Raw genomic sequence first — 21,658 nt, 5'->3', positions numbered from 1 at the left:
TTTTTAACATTGTTAAGGCAAAATACTATTATTTAGAATTGAAAAACTTTCTTAAAATGCTCAGCTTATATTTTTGAATGAAGTTTTATATATACACACACACACACACACACACACACCCACCCCTAAGGTTTATTAAGTTAGGTTTATTCATATATTGAATCCCATGCAAAACAATTTAAGAAGTATTGGAGCTCCAAAGCCTGATTTAAATCTTTACTTCTTTAAAATAAGACTGTATACATTCTTCAGGAAACTGTATACTCTCTGATGCATTAGAAAATGCACAAGTTCTCAATTACGTTTCAGATTCAGTTTTTCACAAGCATGTAACTTATTTGTGCCCAGTATTTCTTGTGTATGTGTATAAACCTTGTAGACATCTATATGAATTTAAAGAAAATGTTAAATAAATATTTCAAGTAATATTACTCTAGCGTTGTGTAAAGTGTTTGTGTCTTGCTCATTTGATGTTAATATCATTTTTGAAAGAACTGACATTGCATTCAAGGCCACTTTATAAAAGCGTTGCGTTGCTCATCCTAATTCAGTCTGACATACATTCCAATAACACTACCTCCCTTCTTGAGTTTAAAGCTAAATTTATGACTGTGCATTGTGAAGTGCATCATTTAAAAATGGTTTCAACCCAAAACATCTAATAAATAAATAATGTGTATGGCTACTCAGTAGTAGACTTTCTAGACTAGAAATCATTCCATCGGATACTCAACAGTCCACTATCGGAGAGGGCTGTCAGATAAATCTTATGGTAGCTGCATTCATGTCCTGTAAATCACATATTATTGTCTGAGCCTTCTGCCAGGTCATCTATTCTTTTCCCATTTATCAGAAATGCATAGAGTGTATACAAAAACTAGAAGCAGCATGTAGTCTGGCCTGGCATCCTGTCTGAGTAATTAATTAGCAGCAAAAGTTAATTTAAAATACTGTGTTAGTCTGATTTTTCATAAAATTTTTTTTTGATCAAAATATGTAGATTGTTGCTATTTTGGGGAATAATTCCTTCACATGAAGGTAATGATATAAGATTTGGTTATTTTTGATTTGTGTTTCTTTCTATACCTCTGAATTATTAATTTAAAATAATAATATTCATAATAAAAACCAGATATTACCATTCTTATGATTCTTGTGTCAGTTTTGTGTTTGAATTTTTGCCACTTGAAATTTTTTTCTGAATCTTTATAGTAAAATGTTTCTTTCGTCACTCTCCCATAATTTCTTTTCTCTAATTGTAGTTTTCTTTTCCTTTTTGAGTTTATCCCTTCTAAATATGTGACAGTAATGTTATTTCTCTTGACCTTTTATTTCATGAACTTCTCCTTTTTACAGTTGTGATGGGTATTTTGAGTAAAGTAGATAATTTAAACAAACCAAGTTGGAAAGAAAAGGAAACCAGCTCTATACCGTGACACAAAAGTATCCTTTATTATTAGGGCTCTCTTGCTGTTTGGACCTCATTTTACCACTTAGTCTTTATATCTATTCTCAAGCTATGCTGAACTATTTAATGTTACCCAAATGTGCCATAATATTTTTGTCTTGGCATATATACTTTTTCTTTTCATGAAATTTCCCTCCTTCAAATTTGGTGTCTCTAATTGTTGGCTTCTTCTCATCCTTCAGAATTCAGCTTAATTATCTTCTTCTGAGATCATCATATCTATAGTTAGTATCTTTTTGCTTGTTTTCATCTTAGCACCCAGCATAGAATGTACCACAAATTTTAGTATACGTGTGCTAGTTTGTTAATTTTTTATTGTCAGTCTCCTTCTCTGTACTCTAGGCCCAATAAAGGTAACAACTACTTCTGTTTTGACTGTTGAAGTATACCTAGTGCCCAGCACAGCCCCTGGCACATGATGTCTGCTCAATGAGTATTTATAGAATAAATAAATAATTCAGCTCCCAGCAAAATTGGAGTCTCTTCTGGAAAGCTTTCTTTGACTCCCCTCTTCCCCCAACTCTAAGCCTAAGTGAGGTATTCATCCAGAACACTCACTGACCCATATTATAGTAATTTCATTCTTTCTTTAAATTGTCTGTGATTTTTGTTTCTCTCCCATTAGACTGTAAGTTTCTTGAGGGCAAGCACTGTGTTTTGTTTTCTATTGTATCTCCAGTATCCAGCATAATTACCGTTCAACCAAATGTTTATATAATTGTATAATTAATAAATGAATGGTAACATTGGTCATAAATCACAATATTTTGGGCTTTTGCCTTTTGGTCTTTTTCATTATGAAATACCTCCATACTTTTGTGTATTATTAAGTGTTCGTTTTTATTGTCAGCTATTTTGTCATTACTAAATACTGTAGTCGTGTTCATTTATAAATAGGGTCTTAGTTTTTTCATTTTCCTTTGGCTTAACTAGATTTACTTCTTTTTAAAAAATCAACTTTATTGAAACATAATTAATGTACAATATATATACACACATTTTAAGTGTACAGTTTGATGCATTTTGACACATACACAACCATGTAACAACCATTTCAATCCAGAATGTTCCCTGTGCCTCTTTGTAATCAATCCCCACCCCTATCACAAGTTGCTGCTGGTTTGATTTCTGTTACTGTTGATGAGTTTTACTAATTGTAGAAATTAATATAAATGGAGATTTGCTTCTTTTAATTGTGGTGCTCAGATACTCAGGAGTGTGCTGTGTTTAGGGTATACTTCAACCTTTTTCAATAAAACTCACTATCCAGTATTAAGAAAATGGTCTGGTTGTTAAAAAGAAATCATTGAGCCGGTAAAACAACGTATTATCTTTTTGCCAACCTCAAAATAGGAATTTTGAGTATAAGTTGCTTACTGGAAATATAAACAAATCTTCTTAACTTCCTTATGCATTTTTTCACCTATAAGGAAATCTTATGGTATGGAGCTTTTTTATAGCAGAATGGTGAGGCCATTAGCTCTACTTTCAGAATTTTTTGTTTTACTGTCTATCAGGCTCAGTTCAAATGCTCTCTCTTCTACAGAGCTTCATGTGAATTTATCTGCCGTTAGTCCTCCTTTTATGCCTGCTCGTGGTATTTATTCTTTTATTTAACAGCATGTATCAAATGCTTTTAAGATAATCTCCTCCTTGTAAGGAAACTATAATCTAGTGTGAGAGACAAATAATTGTAACACAACATAGAATTTTGTAAGGAATTGAAGAAAAACACAAAACACAGGGGTAGGGAATGGAGTTAGGGATGGAGCACAAAAAAGCTATTTATTAATCCCTGTTTAATGCTAATTTTATTTCTCTTCATGAGTAGATCATTTGGTTCCTTTGACTTTAGTCAAATTTTTTTTTCTGGGTTTCATCTATGTTTTTATAATTTATCAGGATCACTGGATATTAAAGTTCTTAAAACATTTCCTCTACTCTTTCTAGTACCTATATTTTTCCTTGTTTGGATTTCTGTTAGTCTTGTGCTTGTTTGATAGTTCTTACTATCCAAATTTTCCAGTACAGCAAATCCCAATGTATTTACAGTGTGTTTACTATGTACTGAAATTTTCCAGTACAGAAAATCCCCATGTGTTTATACATAGTATGAACATCCATACTATGATGGATGGTCTGTGAAAAAAGCATATGGTGGTAAATAAATCTGGAAAATGTTGGTTTAAATTTAATTAGGTTTCTTTACTGGAAGGGCCCCTCAAGGCCTTTAGTAAATGCATGTATGTGTATGTATGTGTGTGTGTGTATGTATGTATGTATATATGGGTGTATGTATATATATAAATATGTATAAATGTGTACTGTTGAATCTATAATGGGAATAATATTAGCATATTTGATCACAGAATCCTTTGGCCATAGTGCATGTGGATAATTTTTCTAAAATATTATTTGGGAAAGCTGATGTTGCATCAGAGGTGAGAATGAATAACGCAGGAAATGCCTCTTTTTTAGTATTCTGCTTTTGTTTTTCTCTGCTTCTCCAATCACAATGATTAAAGAAAATCATTAGATATGCAAAATTATAGCTATTTTCTTCATGAAACACTGATTATTTTTTATTCATTCACAAGAAATTATCTCAGTCACTTGTTCTCTCTCCTTTGTAGGTGATTCGGACATAACTTCCAATTTACATGTTGTTTCTGAAGGAATCTTCAGAACTGATTATAGTAAGAGTTGGTATTCTTTCTAGAACAACTTAAGTTTAACCAGGAGTGTATGTGTATGTATGTATATATTTATATAAATATATAATATATATTTTACGTTATTTATGTAGCACTAACCCCAAGTTTAGGGATAAATTCAAATAGTTTGACATCAATTGATTATATAGCTCTTTCCTATATTGATTGAGTGAATCATATTACATTTTTAGTCAATACTGTGGTAATTTATGCTCTGTAATGGTGTTCAAATATGTAGCATAAAGTCTAGAAACCAGAATCAGAATATATTTTTTATTAGTGGGATAGTACATATATTATTATTGATCCATTTATAGAATTGAACTTTGTTATGCACTTAAAAGAAGTCCAAGAGGTCCAAAGAAAATGAAATTAATCTGTATGTGAATGTCATATGATACAGTGTCTGATGAAATAAATTTTCAGTAAATATTTGTCAAAAAAATGAATAAAATTTTAGCAATAGACTGTTTATAATTACACAGCTAAATTGTACAGTGACTGGTGTTCTTCACATGTCATTCATTTATCCATTCAAGCAACTAGGATTTGAAGTAGCTTGCAGTCAAGACCTAGATATGATTAAGTTATGAAGTCGTTATTAAAGAAGTTAATAGGATTAAAGAATTAGGAGTCAAGAAATGACTCTGATGCCTAAGTCCAGAGTATTTGACTCAAATCTGTAGTAATTCTATGTGTTATAAAGTATAGTTTGTGTATAAGGCAATTCCTAGAGATAGTAAACAAAAGGAATCTATCTTGGTGATCCTTAACCCTGAGAAGCGTGTGGAGAACGGAATGCTGGTAGTTCAAATTCACCCAGGTTAGGAACATTCAGTTAATAGATGGGAGGGGAATTTGCTCTTCTTCTGATATGATCTGAAGAACTCAATCTTTTGACATGTACAGATATTTTTGGCTTGAGAACATATTACCAAAATCTCTCTGTGCATATATTATATTAAAAAAATATTTAATATATGTTTTCTTTCTTCTACTGTAAATTAGAATAAAAATAATTCCAAAACCTATTAACTCTTACTCATCTTTGGTTCTTAGCTTAGATGTCCCCAATATTGCATTATTAGTTATGAATTTATGAACTTAGAGAACTCTGTCTTAGATTAAATTTACAGAGATAAGTGCTAAAGAAGAGTTAAATTTGTAGACATAAGAGCTAATTTAGTACTTATGCTATATTATAATTTTTGTTTCTTTTATTAGAGTGAAAACTCCTTGAGGTCAGGAAACCATTTCTCGTTGTCCATTTTGTCTGCACTGCTTATTAGTGTCAGGATCATAATAAAATAAATATTTAATAGATACTTATTAAATAAATCAATATATTTACATTATTTAGGTAAAGTTTCCTTTAAAATTAGTTCTTGAGTTTTTTATTCATTAAAAAGTCTTTCCTTTAGGGGGCTGGCCCAGTGGCGTAGTGGTTAAGTTCGCGCGCTTGGCTTCGGTGGCCCAGGGTTCATAGATTCGGATCTTGGGCGCGGAACTACCCACGGCTTATCAAGCCATGCTGTGGCAGGCGTCCCACATATAAAGTAGAGGAAGATGGGCATGAATGTTAGCCCAGGGCCAGTCTTCCTCAGCAAAAAGAGGAGGATTGGCAACGGATGTTAGCTCAGGGCTAATCTTCCTCACCAAAAAGAAGAAAAAAGTATTTACTTTAGATAAAAACCAGAAAACCATTCTATTTAGTAATAGTCTTTCTTCTGTACAATTCTATCTTAATCTGAAAAGCAAGTTAGACCTTATATATAGACTTCAAACACTAATTCTGAATTCTTACCCTGTGCTTACTTAAAGGTTTTAAAGTAAGATAGTGATACATATTAAATCCCTTTCACTTGATCAGCTTTGGGTCTCAAAAGGACCTGGTTAAAAGAGTCACAACTGATGACCTCTTATGAAGAAATCAATTTTGTGCATGTAGTTTTTCCTCTTTCTATAGAATTATTTCTATCACCGTTAAGCCATTAGCTTCAGATAGCCCAACATTCATTTCAGGTTCACAGCTTCTGCTAACAAAGAGAATCTGACAAACGTTGGACCTGTGGCTCTTAGAAATGATGTTTTTACCTAAATATGTTAATAACTTGTTGTTCATAAAAGAAATAAATCTATATCTGAGTAGAAAGATTCTCACCTTTTTCTTTCAATGTGCTAAAAGGTGCTTGCATGGCAACAAATTTGCAAAGTGTCTTAAATGTTGATATGCTATAAATAAATCATTCTATTTTCTTTGTAACTAACCCTACTTTTTCCAATGTAAATAGGACTTTGGGGGCAATTGGCTTTTTAAAGACCAGTTTATATGTAGCGTGGTTCAACTAGGATCAATATACTCTAATATTTCAACCTTTCCACAATGTTTCCCCTCCTTTTTTTCTGAATGTGTTTGTATTTCATCCTTAGAATGTACTTATAGAAAATTAGTGAATGTAAATTGATTGTCTCTGAACTTTGTTATTGTCAATGCTTATGACCTTTTGATTGCAAATGGATGAGAATCCGTAGGGTAATGATCAACATCGGGATCAAAAAAATAGGTTTCCAGTACAATCACCTAGTTTTGCCTTAGAGCTATTATGAGTGTTTTATCCTTAGAATGGACAGAGACTGTGAGCGTAGGTGTTCTATATTGGAATGCTCTGAATTAACTTAATTTTGCGTGCAATAGAAACAGTTGACCTTATAAGAAGGAACTAGACTTTATAAGAAGGAACTAGAGGCCTTTGAAGCATGACAGGAAGTCGATGGGAGTTGGAGAGGGTCGTTCAAGATTCAAGCTATATTAACTGATCATGAAAAATCTTAAAAGCACTAACAATTTTAAAGTGTCTGAAATCAGCTTAATAACTATCCTTTATGCTAATATGGTAAATATATTTATGGTTTTACTTGATTCAAATTGTTATACCAGGTAACTTGCTTTTATAAGATGGAATCATGTGTCTTTAAACGACAGCAAAAACGTTAAAAACAAAATAAGTCAGACTAAAGTACTGTATTTTACTTTTAAAAAATAAAATATTTAAGTTGATGGGTTAGTGAACATTAATTGATCTTTGTTTGAATCTGGATGCAGACCTTTCCGGTATTAATTTAAAGTGCTTTGTTACAACCAAAGAGAAGCATAATTTAACTTTAGATGCAGAATTTATTCTGAAATACAGGCATCCTGTTGATTCACTAGCACACTAGGATTTAGAAAACACAACCTTTTAAGGTAAATTTTGTGGAACTGGCAGTACACCCTGTGGCTTGGCAGTCTAGTCAGAAGGATGATACCACGCTGACTATATAACTAGATCTTTGAACATTATTCTCAAGGGTGGTAAATGCAAAACAAAGTAATATCAACTGGCACTTAATTCTGCAAGTTCCCTGCTGATTGGGGTATTCAGTGAAATGGAACTCTTCCTGACAGGAAGTCAGCCTATGAGTATGGAGACATCTGAAAATAAAGTGTGCTTTAATTTGGCACCCTGCCATTTTACAACTGGTCTTTTAAAGTTGGGATTAGGAAAAGCGTTAGCAAAAAGAAGGAATACATGAATGGGAATATTCTAAGCCTAACATTTTCCTTTGGTTTTTATGTAATTATGAATACAGGTCGGCGTCTCTGTTTCTCAGCTATTACTGCTTGGTTTTGCTTAGTCCTTTCTTTTTTTCTATTGCTTCAAATTAATCTACTAAAGTTAAAGTATTACAGAAAGACTAGGTTGAAAGTGTAAAGCTTGAGATTGTCTTTGTTTAATACCAAACTCTGATAACTTTGTAAAGGCGCAGCTGTATGCCCATACCGTATAATTTTTCATAAACAGTGTGTAATTTAATGGATTTTAGTCACAGTCATCAGAGTTCTTCTGATCCACATTTAAATTTTGCTGTCTGTTTAAAGTATTTACCCTGTTTGCCTCAGTTGTCTCCAAGGGGAAATAGTTATTTAGTACTTTAGTACTCTGACATGTATAGTTAGTATATAATAGCATAATTTAGGAAGGGATAATTATTATGTATTATTAATTGCACATATAGTCTATCTATTATGCATTTTTTAAGTCAGGCAGCAATTTTAGTCCAGCTCCTGTTTTATATATGAACTTCCTGAAGCATGTATGCAGTTTTAACAAAATCTGAAGTTTGAACTTTGATTTGGGCCTGAATAAAGTAAGAATCAGAACACTGAAGGCTATTTATTTGCTTTTCTGGCAGTAAATTCCTCAGCTGCTGGAGGTGGCCAATGTAGAGTGGCTCTTGTCTCCGTTACTGGTAACAGAAGGAGAAAGGAAAAGGATGCCTTGGACAGGATCTTAAGAAGAGGCTGAGGCCAGGAAAATGCTGTGATGATAGATTTAGAATTTTAATAATGTTTTTCTTTCTAGCACTTATTAACTCTGTAACCTTAGGCAAATTACTTCACTTGCTTGAGACTCAGTTTCTTACTGAATGAAATGGATGTAGTAAAGATTGTATTAGATAATATATGTAAAAGTGTGTAAAACAGTCCACAGAGCAAAGTAGGTTATAAATTAAAGTTACTAGATTCTGAATCTAAGTGTTTTAAAAGCACACAAAATCTTCTTTCTTTGTTCAGTGTATTCAGTGTCTCTTGTTTTCTTTTCATGAAATTAATTTGATTTTTCAGATCTTTGCCTCACAAATGCAATCCACCATTATTTCTGCAGTATCTTTTTCATTGTTTTCTGTTCTTCCTCTGGTTATGTGCCTAGTCTAGTCCATTTTCATCTCAAACCATAGAATGTTAGAGCTAGGAGAAGTCTCATAGGTTAGCAGTATTTGGTCTTTTCCATGTAGACAAAGTTAATGGGTAACATTCATATTTTCTGTAGGCCCCCAAAGGTGATTCCATTATTTCCTGTGCTATCTATGGTGACATGTCTTTTTGGGAAAGTCTTAAAGTATATCTGAATACAAGTGAGGTTGATGTCGTTGTAGGGATTACTACTCTAATGATTTTCTTAAGAGTCTCTCTTGTGTACTTTAGTGCTTTTTATTTATACTATGTTATTTTCAGCACACCTCCTGTGTTACTGTAATTGAGAAATACTTTTGTAACAGTTAATCTAGTTCCCTGATTATCAACCTTTTTTTTGGCCAAATATATCAATATCATTAACAGTTGCTCATTGTGATGATTCTTAACTTGTGCTGTCAGAATGGGGGAGACAGGAAGGGGCAAAAGGAGGTATCATTTGGAAAAGGTCTCTGTAAAGAATCACAGATTCTGATGCAGCTTTTCCTGAATTAGTAAAATGACCTGTTTCCTTTCTGTTGATTTTACCTCTGTCAGTACATACTGACAAATTTGCATTCCTAGAAGAGTCTCTTCATGTTTGCTTTCCAAGAGAACCTGTAGTTTACTGTCTTGTCAAATTCAAACTCCTCTGCCTTATTTTCAAGGTCTCCAATAGCTGTTTTATTTTAGTTTATACTTATTTCTACGCTGACTTGTAAATAGTATTTAGATATTTGACATATGTCTTATGTACATCATGCCATTTTCTGGGTAATTTACCCAAAAACCAAACTTCTTAACCCTAAACGTGTTCTCCACATTCTCCTGACACTTTCTCTTTTCACAATGTGTCTTTACATATAGTGAGCATGAGAATGCATACAAATATCCTAAATACTGGATGCATAGTGTATTCTTTTTGATAGTAATTATATATTTTTGAAAATTCTTTATTTGAAAGCTCAAGTTTTCATTAGGCATTTGATTAAAATAGCATTATTGTCTTGTTGGGTCTCTTGGTTTGTCAGGATATTCTTGTTATCAGATACTACATAACTGAGGGCAAATTTAATTTTGGTTTCTTATTGTTCTGTTTTCAGAGGAAAGATAATCTCTTCCTTTACCTAGGAAAGCTTATACATTTACTCGATCTTTCAGAGTCGTCTCATCTTACATTTATATCCATTCAGAAGATTCACTATTGTTTTGTAGCATTAGTCTAATTTATGAGAATACGATTCTATTTGCTAGTACTCTAAGTTAAGAAAAAAGGAAATTGGTCAGTGGCAGTGTGAAAGTAAAATAATTTGAGAGAATTTTTTTAAAGAAACTTTCTATTTCTTATCAGTCTCTTTACCAAGTCTGGATTGCTGCCTTACTTATTTGGACATTTGGCAATGCTATCATTGCTTTTCTGCTAATTGTTACGTCTCTCTCTGTGATGCCCGCTTGTTACTAGTAGCTCAACTGCCCAGCTTTCAGTTTCTTGTTGCCTGATAGGCTTTATACTCAGCAAATTAAGCTGAATTTCTGGAACTGAAAACAAAACCAATCACAATACAGTCATTATTCGAACCAACACTTGGGGCAGAAATTGACTTGCTTAAAAAATTTTCGACTTTTTGCCATAATATACTAATTTTTAAAAACGGTTTTTATTTCTTTTGAATCTTTTGGATTTTTTTGAACTTGTTAGTCAAGTTCACCTTTCTTCACATTGCTGTTTCTGTTATTTCAATTTGGTTTCTCTAGTGCGATAGGCTGAAAAATGGCTCCCAAAAATATATCTGTGTCAACTCCCTGGAACCTGTGAATGTTACCTTATTTGGAAAAACGGTCTTTGTATGATTAAGTTAAGGATTTTGAGATGAGGGGATATTCCTGAATTATCTGAGTGGACCCTAAATGCCATCACTTGTATCCTTATAAGAGAGAGTCAGAGGGAGATTAGAGATAGGCACACAGAAGAGGAGGAGGCAATGTGACAATGGAGCAGAGAGCGATGTGGCCACAAACCAAGGAATGCTGGCAGCTACCAGAAGCTGGAAGAGGCAAGGAACAGATTCTCCTCTAGATCCTCTGGAAGGAGAGCAGCTTTGCCAACACCTTGATTTTGACTCAGTGAAACTGATTTTGCACTTCAGGCCTCCAGAACTGTGCAAGAACAGACTTGTAGTGTTTTAAGCCACTAAATTATGATAATTTGTTATAGCAGCCACAGGAAACTATGTAGTAATGCTTTGAAGATCTCTGAGTATTCTTAGTGTTGTGCTCCTCCCTCCTTCACCTAACAATGTTATGATTTCCTTAACAAACATTTGAATGTTTGTTATATGGAATCAGGTACTATTGAAAACTCAAAGAGATAGAGATCCCTGCCTTTAAAGTGTTTCATCATAGCTGAGAAGACAAATTCCAATTTGTGAAGTTATTGACTCAGAAAAAAAGAAAGCAAAATAAGCTAATATTGTATGTATTTCTAATGGAGATGAAGCTGATAGGAATAAAATACTGCCAGAGAGCTGCACTGTTATTAATTAAATCAATCCTGATTTATTTGTGCAGCAAAACCACGTTATCAAGTATTTCATCGTATCACCACTTCAGTTATGTTGTAGATCAAAAATGGCCTACATGATGATGTTTATCCATAACATGTCTTAGGACTTTTGCATTATACTTAAAGTTGATATCAGCTAATATCTCATTAGGTGGATTGGTAAATACTTGAAAGAGTTATGGAATTGTTCTGGACTGAAATATCTTATTCCTCTTCACCAGGAAAGTCATTAGGCGTGCTATGATTGGCTACAGATTGTGACTATTAACAACTAAAATATGTTACTGGAGCACACACTGTATGCGTCTTAGAGAGTATGGTATAATTTAAAATCTGGACAAAGCTTTATAGATGTAGGAAAAATTTAATTCTGAAGATGTCATCATTTCATAGCACAAACATAAAAAGTACCTTATTTGCTCCTAATGTATGCTAAAACAAATGTGATGCTATTTCTCAATTATTTTTCATTTGATGTAAAACTTTGAACACTGAAATTAAAATCTCACTTTATATTAACATTAAGAATTTGCTCAATGAATACATAGTATCAGTTTACAGTGGTCACTGTTCAGAGTGGAAGACCCCAAATGGTTAAACAGCAGGAGAGTTTTCTGCTTTTAGTTAAAAACTGCTGTTTTCTGTATGCCTTATTTACTACATGTTTAATTCTTAATGTTGTGTGCTGTGGGCTTGGGCATGCAAAAGTCAGCAGAAAGAGTTCTGGTTTTTACATCTAGAGCTATTACTTGCTGTACAATAATAAAGGCACTATTTTATTGGGTTACTTGTAATTAACTTCAGCACTAGGCATTCATATAAATCATTTGTAATCTGTTTTCTTTAGATTTTTATTCTTTTAAACTGGTTTAACGTACTTGCTTTCTGTTATCTTTTTACATGTGGATTGAGGTTGTAATTGCTTTTTGGAATTAGGCTGTCAGAAACCAACATATATGTGAATTCAAGAAATGATTGAGGCAAGCTAATGAATTTTATATAACATTTTACAGAGATTTGTTACTGAAATAAATATTCTGTAATAGTATTGTTTTGTTGTGAAACTTAATAACTAATCATTCTTTCAAGTTAAAAAGTGTCCATACATTAAAAAGTTAAAATGGCAACGATTATTAATTAGAAAATATTTATACTTTTTATGTTTTTCAAAATCCTGAGAAAGCAGACATAAGATTTCTTTGATCTCCTGTCTGTCAGTTTATTGGCATTCTTCTCTTAATTTTAAACATTTGAATCTTCATATATTTTTCCATAATATTATCTGATAAATGTCATTTCATAGATTGACTACTAATTTATATTATTTTGTGCTTATAACTTTTTTATGATTATTAATTTAAAATGGAATAAAAATAAAATAGAGGCAAACTTTTTTGGATAAAAAAAGCATCTAAAAAAAAGAAACATGTATGTCTGGCTGAGTTTAAGTTAACAGTATATATTATTCAAAACTAAATATTAGAAAACAAAACTTTGTCTCTAAAAATACCTTCATTTCGTAATTTATGTAAACATTTTTACAGTGATCTGTAGAAAGAATTTAGAGGTATGAGATAATTGTATTCTCTTCCACAAAATAAAAATCTTACCTTGATGATTCATGTAAAATGAATGTTAGGCCTATTGATGGGAGGCAAGAAGAAAGCTGTTTGCACCCATGTCCTGAAAGTAGTTCTTTTAAAAAGAATTCAGTTGGTAAATACTTTTTGTTGTAGCTGAGTACATTAGAGAGTTTAAAATCTTTTAAAAATAATTAGCTGTTTTATATAGTTTTAATGGAAGTCTTTCATGTTTCGTCTCCAGCAGTCTCTAATGAACACTCCTTGTAATTTCAGTGCAGGTTTTGAGATTCCCTAAAGACTTGACTTCAGACCTCAAAGGGCAGCAACTGCCATATGTCTGGAGAACTGGAGTTGCCAAACAGACTGACCACGTAGTAATAGGACACATTTATATAGCTCCTGCCTGCATGTGAAGCCCTGATATAAGCTTAATGATGATCATCTGTTGAGAGCTTGTAGCTGGAAAGGGTTAGAGCAACTTTTGTCACCTTTATTGAAATCAAGCTTTCTGTATTGATTAGTGAAAGATTTTAACTAAATTGATGCCAGTTTGGAAGTTATTTGAAGGATCATTATTGGCTGGAGAACATGTTTTTCCTAAAAAAGTTTAAAAACAGATGTTTAAAGGCACTTGCAAAAATATTAATTTTAATGTATGGTTAAACACAACAGCAAGGAGATTATTGTTTTTTTTGATTGATTATTTACAAATAATTTAAAACTATATTTATAATAATTATATAATTGATTGCATGGTTATCTAAATCTTTTGGATTTTTAAATCCTTGTATTCTTTGTTTTGTAAATCCAATAAATAATTACTTTCTCAATATTCAATTTCTTGTACATAGTACACATTCAGTGTATTAAATAAGCAATTATAAAACGGAACCATTTGCTAATCGAACTTTAATAGAACTTTTCTGTCTTTTCTTAACTTTGTAATTATCTATATATATCATTTATAGACTGAGCCATATTTGTGTGAACTAGATGTACATTTTAGATGTATATGTTCACAAAAATCATCAAAATTAAAATTTTCCAAAGGGAAATATTTTGTTTTGCTATTTCATAATGATTTGTTTTACCCTCTAAAGAGACAATGGAATAAAACCTGTCCTTTACTATTATGCTATGTTCTTTCCTGGTAGGGGTTACTCAGGTTTGTGTTACATATGCTGTTGAGAGAGTGCTGACACAAAGTGCAAAAACACTGTTGAAAAGTTCTTGATAGTTTACTTTGAGTGCTTAAGATTACTATATCTTGACCATGAACAAGTTTTCCCTAGTTTTGACCTTTAATCCTATGTATAATGTGGTTCTCGACTTTGTGTTAATACATTCCCTTCCTCATCTGAGCTCTCCTCTGGCTTGGCTGTGGAGAGCTTGGCTGTGGCCTCCTCCCTTGGCTTCTAATAGTGTTGCTGTTGTCTGTTTAGGTAATTGGAGCTATAGCCAACCAATTTGATTTATTTTACAAAGGCATAGATAACTGTAACATCTTAAAATATTAATATTGATATTTCATTGAAGAGCACAAGCCTTTAAATTTTTATATTTTTTATAAAGAAAATTAAATAGTTTGATATGAATTTAGGTTTTGTTAACAAATTATTCTTCATTCCTTTCTTTAAAGTATGTTTGGATCCTTAGACCAATACTTAAAAAGAAGGGGAATATTTTACTGCCAATAGTAATAGAGATAAAGTTAATTTCATTTGGTAGGATGCAGAATACTGACTTTTAAAAAAATACAAATTCTTAATAGTTTTTGATACATTTATATTTTTGTAGTTTTGATATCAGTATTTGAGAAACTCTAATGCTTGTTCTATTATTTAGAGATATTTCAGAATAATTTTGGGTAAATATCTATTGTCTAGTTAGAAAAATATTTGTGTATTTTTGTTTTTATTTTCTATTCATTTACTGTTCTTCATTTACAGCATATGATTTTTAATATAAATTTTATTTTTTATCAAGGAAAACATGTATATTGTTTCACAAATCTAATAATGGTATAATACTTAAACTGAAAAACGACAGTTTCCTGCCTCAATTCTTCCTCTCTTCCTTGTTTCTTACTTTCTGGAAGTAGCCATGTTGAAGTCTCTTAGTTGCTGACTCTGCTAGTTACCTTTATATTTATAAATGATATAATAGCTATTTCTTGATTTTTCTGTTTTAGAAGTTATCTAAATAATGTCGTCCATGGAAGATGACCATTGATTACTTCTATTGCTTTCTCTTTCTGTTTCACACTCTCCCTTGTTTCCAGTACAGTTACATCATAATATTTAGTTAAAACCATGTTTATGTTGTGACAATGTAGGTATTCAAGGCAGAACTACAAAATGTACCAAGATCTCCCTTTCTTCCTTCCTTTCACTTGCTTATCTTTCTTTCATTCTTTCTCCTGGAATTAATAATTTCCTACTTTTTTGTTTACTTAAATTTCTGTGCACCCACCACAAATTTGTTTCTAAAATTTCCACTGGAATGATAAAACTTCTACCAATATGATCAAACACACCTGGTATCTATTGGTTTTTCTTGGAGATATAGTACTTGGAGTTCTCCATTTTCATGTTCCAATCTGGATTGATTACTCTTTAGGTCTGTAGAAAGCATCTGGAGGCTTTTATCATCAGCTTAGAATTTTCCTCTTCTCTCTCTCATGCTGTAATGTCTATCTCTTGTGTCCCATAGTGGCCTTCTTTTTTGAAAGGTACCCTGATTTAACATTTATTGATCGCTTACTGTATATGTGCTAGTCACTGTTCTAGCATTAGGAATATAGTAGAGAATAAAACAAAGGGAAAGGCAAAAAAGAAATCTGATGGTAATATAAGTTTGCCATGGGAAGAATAAAGCAGAACAGGGATGGAGGAGGATATGGAGCGTCTGTATTAATTTTGGTGAGGCACATCCTTTGTAATTTTTTGAGAAAGAATACATGAGTGGTAGAATTTTTTAGACCTTGATTGTGTGAAAATTTATTTTTTTACCTTTATTCTTGATTGATAGCTGTTAGGATATTAGTAATAGAGGCTGAAAATTATAATCTCTCCAGATTTTTTTCTCCCTAGCAGCTTTTAGTATTTTTATTATTTTAAAAATTGTTTTTTTTTCTTACTGGATTGTGCCTTTATGTGGGTGGATCTTTTAAAATTCATTTTCTTTGGTACTTTATGTAAACCTTTTAAGTTTGAAAAAGTATTTACTTGTGTTCAGAGAAATTGTCTTGGATTATTTCTATGGGAATTTCTTTCTCTCTATTTTTTCTCATTTCTATTTCTAGAACTCCTCTTAGATGTTTAACTCCCTGGATTAATTTTCTAGTTTTCATATCCATTCTCATCTGTTTTTCCTTCATTTTATCTTTTATTTTACTCTCTGAGAGGCTTTTTCAACATCTTCTAATACTTCTTTCAAAATTTTTATTTGATATTATACTTTTAATTTCTAAGAGCATTTTGTAGTTCTTGGCGTTCTTTTGGTTGGGGGAGGAGAGAGCTGTGTTGGTTAATTTTATATGTCAACTTGACGGCGCCATGGGGTGTCCAGATATTTGGTCAAACATTATTCTGGGTTTTTCTGTGAGGGTGTTTCTGGATGAGATTAACATTTAAATTGGTAGGCTAAGTAAAGCAGATTGCCCTCTCTAATGTGAGTGGGCCTCATCCAGTCAGTGAAGGCCTGATTAGAACAAAAACTAATCCCTAATAAGAGAGAATTGCATCTGCTTGATTGTCTTGGAACTGTGACATTGGCTTTTTCCTGCCTTTGGACATGAATTGAAACATTGGCTTTTTCTGGGTTTTGAGCCTGTTGGCCTTCAGGCTGGAACTACACCATTGGTTTTCTTGATTCTTAGGCTTTTTGTCTTGGAGTAGAACTACACTATTGGCCCTCCAGGGCCTCCAGCTTGCCTACTCACCCTGCAGATCTTGGGACGTGTCACCCTCCATAATTGTGAGCCAATTCCTTAAAATAAATAAAATATATATCTCCATCCTATTGGCTCTGTTTCTTTGGAGAACTTTTACAGGGGCAAAGAGATGTCAGTGAATAAAACAATATCCCTGAGATGTTGTTACATGAAAATTTTCTTTCTGATGGTATTGATTGTACTTTTCGTTAGTTTTCCTCTCCCCAACCCCTTAAAATATTGTCTGTCTTCTATGCGTCTTTTTTTTTTTTTTCCCCTGCTTTTTCCCTTTGGTGTCTGTAATTCAGATGAGAGTCTTTCCTTTTACGATGGTGGGGATGGCCATACAGTATGGGGAGAGGATTAACCAAATTAGAGGATCTGGGATTCTGTGTTTTTCATAGCAACTTTCATTCATTTAAACTGTTTTCATCCCCGTTCCTCAACCATTGTTATATGTAATATGTACTCAGTGCCTTCAATTCTTGGCCTTTCCTAGGGTTCTACAATACGCACTGGTTTGCTTCCTAAAGTTGATTTCCCTCTAGATTGTAGAGAAGTTTTTTACCATCTCATATACTGTTGTCTCCTCTTCATTATTTTTGTTTTAGACTTTTGCTATGTTTAACCTGAAGTCACTTGTTATATATATCTTTGTTTTAAGAGTAAAAAATAGTTTAGTGATTAGCCCACTAGAATAAAAAATTGATACTACATTTAATATCAACATTGATGGCTTAACGCCCCCCCCCCCCAAATTGATGGTAGAATGGAGTCTATGTTGTCTATCTTGTCAGCCTGCAGCTTAATTTTATTTGCTTTAGAACATGGTAATATTTGGGAATTACTTTTAAAATTTACATAAATTCATGTTGTACATTCAAGACTTGAATGTTGTACATTCAAGACAACTAAAATATGTTGTGGGAGATTATTGAATTTATAGAAAACTGTCAAGTTTACTTTAATGAAGTTAGAATTGTATTAAAATAATATAAATTAATATATAGGACATTAATTGGTGCCCTTTTTCTCTATTCGTTGATGGTAGGGAGGAATATATTTAATTTGGTTAATGAAGTCTTTTTTCCCAACCAAAAAAAAGACTTTTACCACCAAAAGCACATATTTGAAATTTGGTAGAACTCTATGTTTATTTAATAGATTTCAGTAATATATACTATCTTTGTTGTTGTTGCATGACTTGAGAGCATTAGTAAGCTAAGAGGATATTTTAGTAAAGATTGACTAGTCAAGAATTATGGCCTTAGGAAGTGATAGTCAATTAAATACAGCATAGAACAGGTATGAAATTATTGACTCAGTTGTTGTGTTTTGAGTCCTTCCTCTCCAAAGTGCTGAAATGTGTTTTGGAATTACTTAGTTGCATTAGTGGTTGGATCTGAGGCTTTTAACGTGTTTTTCATCAATACCTCTGGGAAAAGAATAACCAAGACCTTTAAATGTACTATGCATTTTGCATCACTATATAATTATAAATACTGTGATGAAATATTGAAATGATCATGAAAGACGATAACCATTAAGCTTTTCTTTCAACTATTAAAACTCACTAAAGGTTATATTGAGCTGTGGTTTATGAAATTGTTTAGACTAACACCTTCTTTGATAATTGTCTCAGAAGTGGAGAAAAATGCTTTAGGACAGCACGATTAATGAACCTTCTTTTCAGTTTTGGCAACATTCTTAAGGATTGTAGACAATGTTTTAGTATGGAGAAAACTTATTGACTTTGACTATCAGCTGGGTTTATTTAAAAAAATTAATTTTCTATTTTCTTGGGCTTCACATTCTTTTTATCTGGCCTATTAATTGTTATCAGTATGTATTTATGTATCTGGTATGTGATATTTTATTAAATGTTAATTTATAATTAGGAATGGATTATGGGCAAATTAAAACTCAATGATATCTTTGAGAATTGTGAGATTTTTTTTAACAGTACTCAAAAGTGTAAAGTAAGATTTGTGTTTTCATTTCATTTCTCATTTTGTCTAGTTTTTTTTGTTAACTAGTGAAAAAGTTTTATTCCAGGTGATTAGATAGCAATTACTGTAAGTTAACAAACAAGAATTTTGTTGGGTGTAAGAGCTGAGGAGTGAGCATATGCTACTGTTCCTTAATTATGGCATCCCTTGAGGTGTCACCTGTCCCTTCTAATTTCCTGCTATCAGCAAAGGTCAAAGCTGTGTTCTCCTCAAAGCCTCAGCTTCTTGTACATCTTTCTAGGATAATTTTCTGACTCTTCCTAGGGCATGAATTACTTTGAGTCTGTTTTAGGTCCATCTGCCGTTAAATTTGTCTCTATCTACTATTCCTGTGCATTACTAAGTTTAGGGCACCTCTTTGAGACTTGGTACCTCCCTGTGCTCTGCCTGGGAATTGAGGTGTGGGACCTTCTGCATCAGCATCAAAAAACTTACCTGTGGTTTCTTCTTTTCTTTCTCTTTTCCTCCTCCTGCTTCTAAGAAGAGTGGAGGGTGTGACACATGCTCTTCTCTCAGGAATATACTCGTTCATGGAATTTGATTGCTTTCCTTTGTACTATCTGTTTATTTCATTTTGCTGGAAGGAAAAGAGAGTTTTAAATTAGACAGATATTTCTATTTCTCCTTGACTTGGTTTACCCCAGTGAAAGAAATTTAAGGTCTCTATTTTATTGTTTCAGTTGGGTGGCAGTTGTGAATTTTGAGAGAGTGTATGTTGTAGACTTAAGAGTCACTAATTTCTAAATGTTTGTAAGTTATTGAATCATAATGTAGCTAGAAGAAATTTTTTTAAGAGGGTATCTAAAACCTAGAGATTTAAAGTGTTCTGTCCATGAGCATATCCTGTTAGTGTCAGAATCAGATTGAGGACGTAGATCTCATGACTTCTTGTTCATTGCTGTTTCTTCAACAACACAGGGCCTTATCTTCTCTCCTAGATCTAGCCAAATGCTACTCTCAAATGTCTGGCTGACTTTATATCTAATTTTCATGCTACTGTGTATGTTCTGTTAGTATGTTCTTATTGACACTATTCATAAAATAGAACCCTATAACAAAATTACAGAATGCAACCATTTTAGTTCTGAGAGCCACCTTGGGTTTTTCAAAACCTAAAAGAAAGCAATACAAAATTGAGGATAAAAAGGAGAAAGTAAAAGAGAAAGGATGAGGCTGGAAAAAAAAAAAATCTGCTGTGACACAGAGCAGTCATCAGGGGTGAAATTACATGGAATTTAAAACTCTTAAAGTTATTACATTTAGAAAATATGAATATGGTTTATGGTAGCAATGGTAAATACCCCAACATTGTCTTTTGTTTTGAGTTTTATTATAAAAGAACAAAAAAAGATCAGTTGAAGGATATTATGTAGGTACACTATAAGGGTCTCCTTAGTTTTAAGGAACATAAAGATCACATATATATTTCCAGTTATTTAAAGATATATATGTATACTAACAGGTGTGTGTTTATATAGACACACACACACACACACGTACATACACACACACATACATACATGCATTGGCATTTTTCAAATCTGGCTACATTTGAATTCATGTAGGCCCACCCTTATTGAATTAATGCTTATTTTATATATGTTTTAAGATGAAGATTAAAAAATACATTTGTACGTATTCTACTGGTTGATTTCCTTCCTAGGCTTTTTAATGGATAACTTATTCATAAAGAATATAGCTAATAGATTTATATCATCTTTTGCTAATTCATAGGCTAGTGAACTATAGTTTTCCAGCTCAAAAGTGATCTAGCCAAATGCACTTAGTTTTCTTGTCTCTTTCTCAATCATTAATCATCAATATTTTTTGTGTGTGTGTGAGGAGATCAGCCCTGTGCTAACATCTGCCAATCCTCCTCTTTTTCTTTCTTTCTTTTTTTTTTTTCTGAGGAAGACTGGGCCTGGGCTAACATCCGTGCCCATCTTCCTCCACCTTACATGGGACGCCGCCATAGCATGGCCTGCCAAGCAGTGCGTCGGTATGCGCCTGGGATCCAAACCAGCGAACCCTGGGCTGCTGCAGCTGAGCGTGCGCACTTAACTGCTTGCACTACCAGGCCAGCCCCCTAATCATCAATTTTTATGGTAGAATATATGCTCTTTATTAAGTTTATTGAACTACTTAATTCTGGTCTTCCCCTTATTTGGGATGATGCATCTCTTTTCTTAAAGAAACAAGAACCTCTGTTCTTCATCTTCTTTGCTGCCTTTCCAACTCCCAATTATTTCAGTTAAATTAGTAATATATAATGGTATAGAACAAAAAGGGCAAGATAAATATAGATAGGCTTATTTAATTTATGCAGAATCAAATTGTTGCTAACTTGTTTAGTTTACTTTTTTAATGTCACCTATTCATGTGTTCATGGGGCTGCACTAGATAGGCAACATGTATAACAAAACTTTTCTTTCAAGAGCTAAGGTGTGAAATTGATATGGATGATGTTTTCTATAATTGTTGTTTTAAACAAATAACCTACTAAGTGAAATTTGTTTAGCTATTTTCTGCTATTTTTTTAGGAATGGCAGAATTCTATTCAGAAGAATGCAGGCCTTGCTTTTATTGAACTTGTCAATGAAGGAAGGTAATCTA

The 21,658-nt window shown here is 32.7% G+C and overlaps 1 protein-coding gene across 7 annotated transcripts in view; it reads left to right on the top strand.

Annotated features, from left to right (window-relative positions):
- The window catches only part of LRBA (LPS responsive beige-like anchor protein), a 723,014-nt gene that overhangs the window by 218,720 nt on the left and 482,636 nt on the right, over window positions 1-21,658 (top strand). For all 7 annotated transcript variants that reach the window (XM_058550176.1, XM_058550181.1, XM_058550180.1 and 4 more), the window contains one exon: window positions 21,586-21,650. In XM_058550176.1, coding sequence (XP_058406159.1) covers window positions 21,586-21,650 — 65 coding nt within the window. The remainder of the gene's footprint in view (window positions 1-21,585; window positions 21,651-21,658) is intronic.

The sequence above is a fragment of the Diceros bicornis genome, chromosome 11, assembly GCF_020826845.1.
Source record: "Diceros bicornis minor isolate mBicDic1 chromosome 11, mDicBic1.mat.cur, whole genome shotgun sequence".
Lineage (NCBI taxonomy): Eukaryota > Metazoa > Chordata > Mammalia > Perissodactyla > Rhinocerotidae > Diceros > Diceros bicornis.
This window is presented reverse-complemented; position numbering and strand designations above follow the sequence as displayed.